The sequence below is a fragment of the Erythranthe guttata genome, chromosome 9 (assembly GCF_056151865.1).
Source record: "Erythranthe guttata isolate IM_541 chromosome 9, IM_541, whole genome shotgun sequence".
Classification (NCBI taxonomy): Eukaryota; Viridiplantae; Streptophyta; class Magnoliopsida; order Lamiales; family Phrymaceae; genus Erythranthe; species Erythranthe guttata.
The window spans coordinates 5,378,624-5,387,077 of NC_142541.1; the positions used below are offsets into that span (position 1 = coordinate 5,378,624).

At 36.3% G+C, this 8,454-nt stretch overlaps 1 protein-coding gene across 1 annotated transcript; it reads left to right on the forward strand.

Moving 5' to 3' along the window:
• The first annotated feature begins 3,457 nt into the window (after positions 1–3,457).
• LOC105949253 (Leucine-rich repeat (LRR) family protein) lies at positions 3,458–8,142 on the forward strand. The gene is made up of 10 exons (XM_088822638.1): positions 3,458–3,870; positions 4,156–4,225; positions 4,424–4,470; positions 5,364–5,472; positions 5,560–5,645; positions 6,331–6,421; positions 6,541–6,626; positions 7,211–7,297; positions 7,402–7,536; positions 7,732–8,142. Exons 1-9 carry the CDS (start codon positions 3,772–3,774, stop codon positions 7,510–7,512), a joined length of 786 nt encoding a protein of 261 aa, XP_088678764.1. The 5' UTR covers positions 3,458–3,771; the 3' UTR covers positions 7,513–7,536; positions 7,732–8,142.
• Positions 8,143–8,454: the final 312 nt, after the last annotated feature.

Consider the following 8,454-nt stretch of genomic DNA (forward strand, 5'->3'; position numbering starts at 1 on the left):
TTCTAAGTTGCCTACCTACCCTATAGAGGCATCAAGTCATAACGTAGTTGAAAACATATCCTTTTGAGGGATGTCATGCACAGTTTACACTCATGTGGGCAAGGAGAAACATTTGCAGTTTAAGCTCGTGCTGAAGGAGCATTTGACTTGAATTTGTAGATAGTTTACGCTCGTATCAAGGAGCCTTGACTTGATTTCGATATATAGATAGTTTATGCTCGTATCGAGGAGCCTTGACTTGATTTGAATATATAGATAGTTTATGCTCGTATCAAGGAGCCTTGACTTGATTTGGATATATAGATAATTTATGCTCGTATCGAGGAGCCTTGACTTGACTTGGATATATAGATAGTTTATGCTCGTATCAAGGAGCCTTGACTTGATTTGGATATATAGATAGTTTATGCTCACATCGAGGAGCCTTGATTTGATTTGGATATATAGATAGTTTATGCTCATATCGAGGAGCCTTGACTTGATTTGAACTCGTAGACCTTTTAAACTCGTGTCAAGGAGTGTTTTATTTGGACATGTAGACTTTTTAAACTCGTGTCAATGAGTATGTCATTTGATTCGGACATGTAGACCTTTTAAAATCGTGTCAAGGAGTGTTTCATTTAATTTGGACATGTAGACCTTTTAAACTCATGTCAAGGAGTGCTTAATTCGTTTTATTTGGACATGTAGACCTTTTAAACTCGTGTCAAGGAGTGCTTCATTTGATTTGACTTGTCACATTGCATAGGATGTTGTTTCTTCAAAAGACTTGCCCCCATCCTTTTGATCTTCTTGTTCTTCTTCAACATGTTCTTCTTTGAGCTGATACGACTTTTGGAATGAAGGTTCTTCGACTTCATTTGCAGTTATGCTCAATTCCATATCATGTGCTCGATTGGCCAACTCTTCAAAACTTTTAGGTTGAATTCCTTGAAGGATATATCGGGGTCCCCATTGCATTCCTTGGATGCACAGTTCAATAGGTGATGTCTCGGGCAGTCGATCCTTGCAATTAAGACTCAAATTTCTCCAACGGTTGATGTAGTGGATGACAGGTTCCTTCTTCCATTGGCGGGAATTGGTGAGCTCAATCATGCTGACTGTTCTTTTCGAGTGCTGTAAAAGCGGTTGAGAAATTCTTCCTCCAAGTGCTTCCAACTATCAATGGAGTTTGCCCCCAAATCAATGTACCAATCAAACGCGTTGTTTTTTAGCAATCGGACGAATTGCTTAACGAGGTGATCTCCGTACGTCCCGGCATCATTGCAAGTCTCGACGAAGTGTGCCACATGTTGCTTGGGGTTGCCTTTGCCGTCAAATTGTTGAAACTTTGGAGGTATATAGCCCATTGGCATCCTTAGATCATCAATCCTTTGCGTGTATGGCTTGACATAGGTTGATGGAGACTTCGAGCTTCCTTCCAACTTGTCTTTGATGGTTCCACTGATCAGCGTCATCACTTGATCTACATGAATCATCCCTTCTGGAGAAACTTGAAGTTCTTGAGTTGGAGCCTTCTCGTTTTCAACTGGTTGTTGCTTTGTGGATGTCTCGACTTCGTCTTGAACCTCTATCTGATTCTCCACAGCTTGACTAGCATCGGCTTTGTTCATCTTCTCGATCAACTTGGCAATTTGAGAATCTCGTTGTTGAACATGTTTTGTGAGTCCCTCAATAGCCTTGGCCAAACTTGCAATTTTCTCTTCCATGGTTGTAGCGTTAGTTGTCATGACGGATGCCACCTCTGAGTAGCTTGATGTTGAACGAGGCGTGGGCTGTGAAGTCTCTCATTTTGAACCTTCTACGTCTGCACTTGTGTTGACAAGAGGTGGTAAGCCCTTCTCAATGGTTTGGGGCGTTGAGCTAGTCTCGGAGGATGCTTGCACATTCTTAGCCATACTCCTTGTAAATACACCCACACTCGATGAATCCGAAGTAGTAGCCTTCATTGCGAACGTAGAGCAGTCACTGCAACACTTCGAGGAACTTCGAGAGAGAAGAGATGACAGGTAGAGAAGTCCCACCGGGCGTGCCAAAATTTGTAACAACAAATTCTTATCTGCGATTTAGACAAACAAGAAAAACTTGCACAAAAATAATTTATTGAATTAAAATAAAATATTTCGGGTTACAAACTCTAATTTAATCCTCTGATTCTTCTCTCTAGAACGATGTATGTTTTGACTTTGAATTTTGGAGTCGGGTCGTTGACTTGATCTTCTCCGGATTTGATTTGGATTTGAATAACGTCTTTGAGGGTCTTGCGACTTGGATCTCGGATCGAACGCTGAACTTTGACGGGTTTTGACTTGAAGATCTTGGGGTTCTTGATGGATTTGGCCCTTCAATCTACCTTCGATCTTGATTTGTTGAATAACTCCCTCGATTTGATTGACTTGAAGATCTTGGAGTTCTTGATGGATTTGGCCCTTCAATCGTCCTTCGCTCTTGATTTGTTGAAGAACGCCATCGATTTGATGTTTGATGAAGAACGCCTTGAATTTGTTGAAGAACGACTTGAATATTGTAGAGAGAATTTTCTCCTACGGTTTTTCTTCTTCTTCAGTTGTGTTTTGAATTGTGTAGGGAGGGTCCCTATTTATAGTGGTAGAATAAGAGTCATACATGAAGTCTTCTTATGACGTGGCGCGATTTGATTGGCTCTCTTTAAATTGATATTTATCTCTTATAACTTGGAAGAGAAGAAACAATCCTATTGGTCAATAATTAATTGATAATTATCTCCATGACTTATTTTGCAAGATAAATTATAATCTTGGGATTCAATTTAATATAATATAAATTATATTAAATGTACGTGTCTACAGTAATAATAGTAGTAAATTTAAAAAAAAAATGCAGAAGCTGTCAGCGCCCAAACCGGGCGTGAAAAAAAGTGTTGCGCCCTCAAACCGGGAGCAGAAAGGCCGACCGGGCGTCCACTTTGGGCGTGGATCAGTGTTTTACACGCCCAGTTTGGGCGTGCATATCATTTTTCCGCGCCCGTTTTGGTTGCGAGCCACGTTTTCCTGATTTATAGAACAAAAACGAACAAATTTTACCTTATTAGATTGTGTATCTCAATCCTCATACGATGCCCTCATTTTCCTTTGGTAAATCGCTATAAAAAATTGGGTTTCAGGACGTTTTGTAATATAAAAACTTAAGAGGATATTTTTTCTAGAGTGATATAGAGAGTGAATTATTATAAATCCGTACTCGTAAAAATGGTAACGGAATATCAAACCCCTTACTCAATTCATGTGGATGGTGTGGGAAATAATAAAACAGGGATTGAATCATAAAAATGAAAATGGGTTTGGTTTGGTACTTTTCTAGTGTTGTTAGATTTTGTAGAACGGTTCCGAGTCCGACAACTCAAAAAGTGAGATCAGCCTACGTCATCATTGGAAATTAAAATAAAAAAAATAAAAAATAGAAATTAAAAACAACGTTACTTAGGAAGTAGGAACCAAACACACGAGAGACGCGTTCTTTCTCTCTCATCAGGAAAAAAGAAATAAGAAGAAAGGAGAGAGAAGAATGAATGAATGAATATTCCCTAAAAAACCCCACAAAAATTTAACGCGGTTTCTCGTTCAAAGTCTCCTCTCTCTCATCCTCCTTTCTCAATTTCGAACCCGCCTTTTTTTTTTCTTCTCAATTCATCCTTTGATCGTCACATATCTGAGAGAAACAAACTCAGCCAATCTATGTGTTTTTTTTGACCCGTTTGAAAGGGATTAAATTGCAATTCAATCGAATTTGAAAATGGGGTGCTGCACTAGTAAGAGCGTCGATTCCAAAGCCGCCCGCGCCGCTCGGTGGCGCTCCACCGGCATCGTCGCCTTGCGCGACTCTAAATTAAAGGCATCCTCTTTTTTTTTTTTCTTTTACTTTTTCATTTATGTTATGGGCTTTGCGTTTTTCTTTTTTCTACCTTCGGAATTTTGTTTGTGAATCAATTTTTTAGTTATTCATTTGATGATATAAATCAAAATTGTGTACTGCTGTACGCTAGGAGAGTGTGACAGTATGTATTGATGTTTGCATACAGGATTTTGCTTGTATATATATATATATATATATATATATATATATCTGTTATGCTGACTGGTTATTTGTTTTTTGATTGTTTTTTTTACCTTTCCGTAGACATTTCCAGACGATGTTCTCGATTTAGAAAGATCGGTGCGGACGCTTGATTTGACGCACAACAAGTTAGGTAATACATTGCTCTTTTTTCGTATCCGAAGCATTTCATTTTTGTGCCACATGAACTCGCACAATAATTTTGAGCTCCCATGTTAGTATGTTACGCAACTAACAAAGTGTAAATGCAGCAATTCTGAATGGAATGTGAACTTTGTTCACTCGTCTTTGCGGTTTTATTTCTCTTATATCTATTCATTTTCCCTTGCAGTTGAAATCCCGATGGAGATCAGCAAATTGATTAACTTACAGCGGTTGGTAAGTATTTCTGATTACCGTCTTTTTTTATGTCTTGCTAATATTTTACAACTTATTAAATATGCATTATTGTTTCGATGCGTCGCAATTTGATCATTCCAAAATGTCGAAACGTATATATATTCTTTCTTATGCAACAAGTGCAATATTGCTGATGAATTTCGCATGATTTTTGTTGTGTGGATGATTGTATAGTTTATCTGCTTTGAAACACTTCCAAATTCTACAACACATAGTATAGGAGTTTACGAGAAGTAGGAGAGTTAACGGTTCTACGGGAAAAAAGAAATTGTCGTCCACACATCGTATCGAGTAGTAAAGCATTTACTAACAGCCATTATTAGATTCGGAATAATTCCAAGTTAAAGAAGTTCAAACCATTCGAACCGCTACTTTTGGTTGATAAATAATTATTTGAGTTTGTTAAATCCACTAACAAGGGCCCGGAAATAAATTATTGTTGCAAGAGGTCGGAATTTTAATGGCTGCTGTTTAAGTCTCTTACTCCTTTACTACAGTTAAACCTCTGTAAACTAATACAGTCGGGACTAGCAAAATTCTATTAATTTAAGCGAAATATTAAATTATCGTAACTTATAATTTTGTACGTTTACACCGAGCCGGGACCGAGAGAAATTATTATTTAAGCGAGATTATTAAACTATCGAGTATTAATTTATCGAGGCTCTACTGTAGGTTTAAGACTTTTCTTGAAGCGTATATCCATTTTTCGTAACTGTATTCAATTGGCTGATTTTGTGCATTTTGCGCAGTCGATAGTTAGGTGTTTCCTTTGAAGGTTGTCCTAATTCAGTATAACTAAAAACCGATCCTTTGTTACAGATTTTAGCCGATAATCTTATTGATCGTCTTCCAATGATCCTTTGTTACAGATTTTAGCCGATAATCTTATTGATCGTCTTCCAATGAACTTGGGGAAGCTTCAGTCTTTAAAAGCTATGACACTTGACGGAAATCGAGTTAGTACGCTGCCCGATGAATGTAAGGTTCCCTCTTTGTCTATCGAATTTTTTTTTTTGTTCGAATTTCGTTTCTTAGTTTTTTGATGAATTTATTTTTAACGTTCAGTGGGTCAATTGGTTAAACTGGAGAGGCTATCGATATCTGGAAATTTGCTACTCAACCTACCCGAAACTATAGGGAGCTTGCGCAACGTGAGTAACTGACATGTCAGCTTTCATATATATATATATATATATATATATATATATATATATATATATATATACCTTTTGTTCGTCTTTCGGAAACTTGTGCAGCGACATCGATCAATTTTATACGGGTACATGGTTATATAGTTACCGTATCAATTATTGAGTGATTCAGTCTTTTATCGAGATCCAAATTCAGTAAATAATATTGTTACCCACATCACTCACTAAGTTAATTATTTACTTACATGCCTCCGAGTTTGATCTAATTATATCTAACCATTCGAAGTTTGAAAATTAATCGAAACCTCCCATGTGGTTTAATTTTAGTTAGTACGTAATTTTGTTTGATTATCTATTTGTTTAACTAATGATATGAGAAAAGAAAATGAAAAATAGCAGCTAATTGTTAGTTTACGATGACTGAATAGTTCTTCGTCTTTATACGACGACTGAATATTTATTGTATTATAATCATGATGAAATGAAAATTTTATCCTGTAAGGATACTTTCCGTACATATTATGCCTGGCCGTTAGAATATCCACTTCTATTACTTGCTTAAAATCTTATGTGGCTGAACTAAATACATGAAAATGCACCGACTTTTATATTCTTTTATTGTCTAGTTGGTGTTGGTCTGCGAAGAATTTTTGTTGAATTGAATGCATATATTTTGGGTTTGCAGTTGGTGCTGTTAAATGTGTCGAACAACAAAATAAAGTCTCTTCCAGAGTCGATCGGTAGTTGCTTCTCGTTGGAGGAAATTCAAGCGAATGGTATGAATCTCAGTTATCACTTTAATAAAAAATTTATTTACAGGAAATCGACTGCGGTCGGCTATAAATATCTTTGTTTTTTTGTCACCCTGAATCTGTATTCTGAATATTTGGTGCAGAAAATTCTATCGAAGAGCTTCCATCGTCAGTGTGCAATCTGGTGCATCTAAAGTCACTCTGCTTGGACAATAACAACGTGAAGCAGGTTTCACTCTCGACTTCTTGTCATTTGATGTCAGTCTCGATAATGCGTTTTATAATTCGTAAATGATAAAAAATAAAAAAATCAGTCTGCTTAAAAAATCAGTCTGCTTAAAAATCAGTTTGCTCGAGAAATGTGTCAATTCTTTACCAAAGTATGTACATGTGAGGAGACGGAGATATTTCAATTTTAGACAATGTAGTGTGGATTTATTCGTGCAAATCTTTGTTGGCGCTTACTGGGAAATTAGTCACCACCTTATGTTGCTTACAGTTACGAACTTTAGCTTTCTTCAATTTAATCTTTCTTTAGAACCTTAAATATTTTTAACCTAACAACCATCCCCGTTTAGGATTGCTAAGCGAATATATAAAGCATTTCATGAAGATTTTTTTCACACTTGTCACCTCCGTGCCTCCGACAGCTAGTTTTTGGTTATTCCTCATAATTGTTTATCATTTGGCTTCCGAAGCAGTATTACTACATAGTCATCTGAATATTTTGTTTTTTGTTTTTTTAACTTTTTTTTTTTTTTTAATTTTTTTTTTTTTCGGGATATTTGAATTCATTGATACCACTTTTAACAGATACCTCCAAACTTATTGAAAGAATGCAAAAGTCTGCAGAATATATCCCTCCATGGCAATCCCATTTCTATGGATTATTTTCAGCAGGTTCGTCGTTCGGCGTTCGTCTTTCGTAATCATATAGTATTATCGAACAATCATTTTTTGTCTAAAGTCACTTAATTATCCCCTTCTTTGTCACCTAAATTCAGATGGAAGGATTTGAACAATTTGAAGGTCGGAGAAAACGTAAGTTCGACAAACAGATCGATTCTAATGTGATGATTAACTCCAAAGGCCTTGACGAGGGTGTTGATCTCTGAATCCTTTCCAAACTGCATAATTTTGTAAGGCTTTTTTTTTTTTTTCTAAACTACCGAATTATTTTGCAACCATATATATATATATATATATATATATATATATATATATGCGCTGTTTTTTTTGTTACGGAAAATGTTATTTGTTTTCTCCGATGTTCTTTCCTCGACATTTGACACCGGGACAAGGTTAATAATATTAAGTTTGTTTGTTTTCTGCAGTTTGTGAAATTTGAATCTATCATGTGGGGGTGGAGAATGAAGACATTGGGATGTAATTAAATAGTGGATTTGTTTTAGCCAATGCTGCTGCAGATTCACTTATTGGCGTTACGAACAGTCGCGTTTTGATTGTTTAAGAACTTGTAATTCCTTCTACATTGTAAAAATGTCGGTTTTCTCCGTTTACAGTATTTTGTACTGAATGAAACGAGTAGAGATGGAAGTTGTAAGCAGGTGTGAACTTGCAAGAAACCTTTGTCACATCATACTCAGTTGAAATGTAAATAAAAAGTATTACATAAGAGTCATAATCATGCACTTTGGAATTCTTTTTTGCCCATTCCGATCTGAATATTTTCGATTTTGGAATAATATTTTTTAGAGTAAAAAACAATTTGTCCCCTGAACAAATTTTTTTCTTGAACTTGTCATTTCGTTGCACGGTGCCCAAAAATTGACCTTTTCAGGTCATTTTCACCGGGAATTCAGGCATGAATCACGTGAGTTTGGTAGGGGCAAACTTGTCTTTTCATATACATTTTGACTTGGGGTTTAATTTACTCCCATTTTCTATTCTATCATGTTGATTTTCCCTCCATTTTGATTTCAACCTCTTCCCCCCCTTTCATTGGACATGCTTATGCTGAAATTCAGAACATAAAATAGTGATCTGAAAACAGAACTCTAGAGTTCACAAAAGCCACAAGATGAACTGAGCCAGAA

What these genes read in the sequence shown, in the direction of transcription:
- LOC105949253 (XM_088822638.1), top strand. Translation starts at nt 3,772, where the DNA reads ATGGGGTGCTGCACTAGTAAGAGCGTCGATTCCAAAGCCGCCCGCGCC. An exon ending in CTATAGGGAGCTTGCGCAAC is followed by an intron (nt 5,646 to 6,330) that starts GTGAGTAACTGA and finishes TTGGGTTTGCAG; the next exon opens with TTGGTGCTGTTAAATGTGTC. An exon ending in CTATGGATTATTTTCAGCAG is followed by an intron (nt 7,298 to 7,401) that starts GTTCGTCGTTCG and finishes ACCTAAATTCAG; the next exon opens with ATGGAAGGATTTGAACAATT.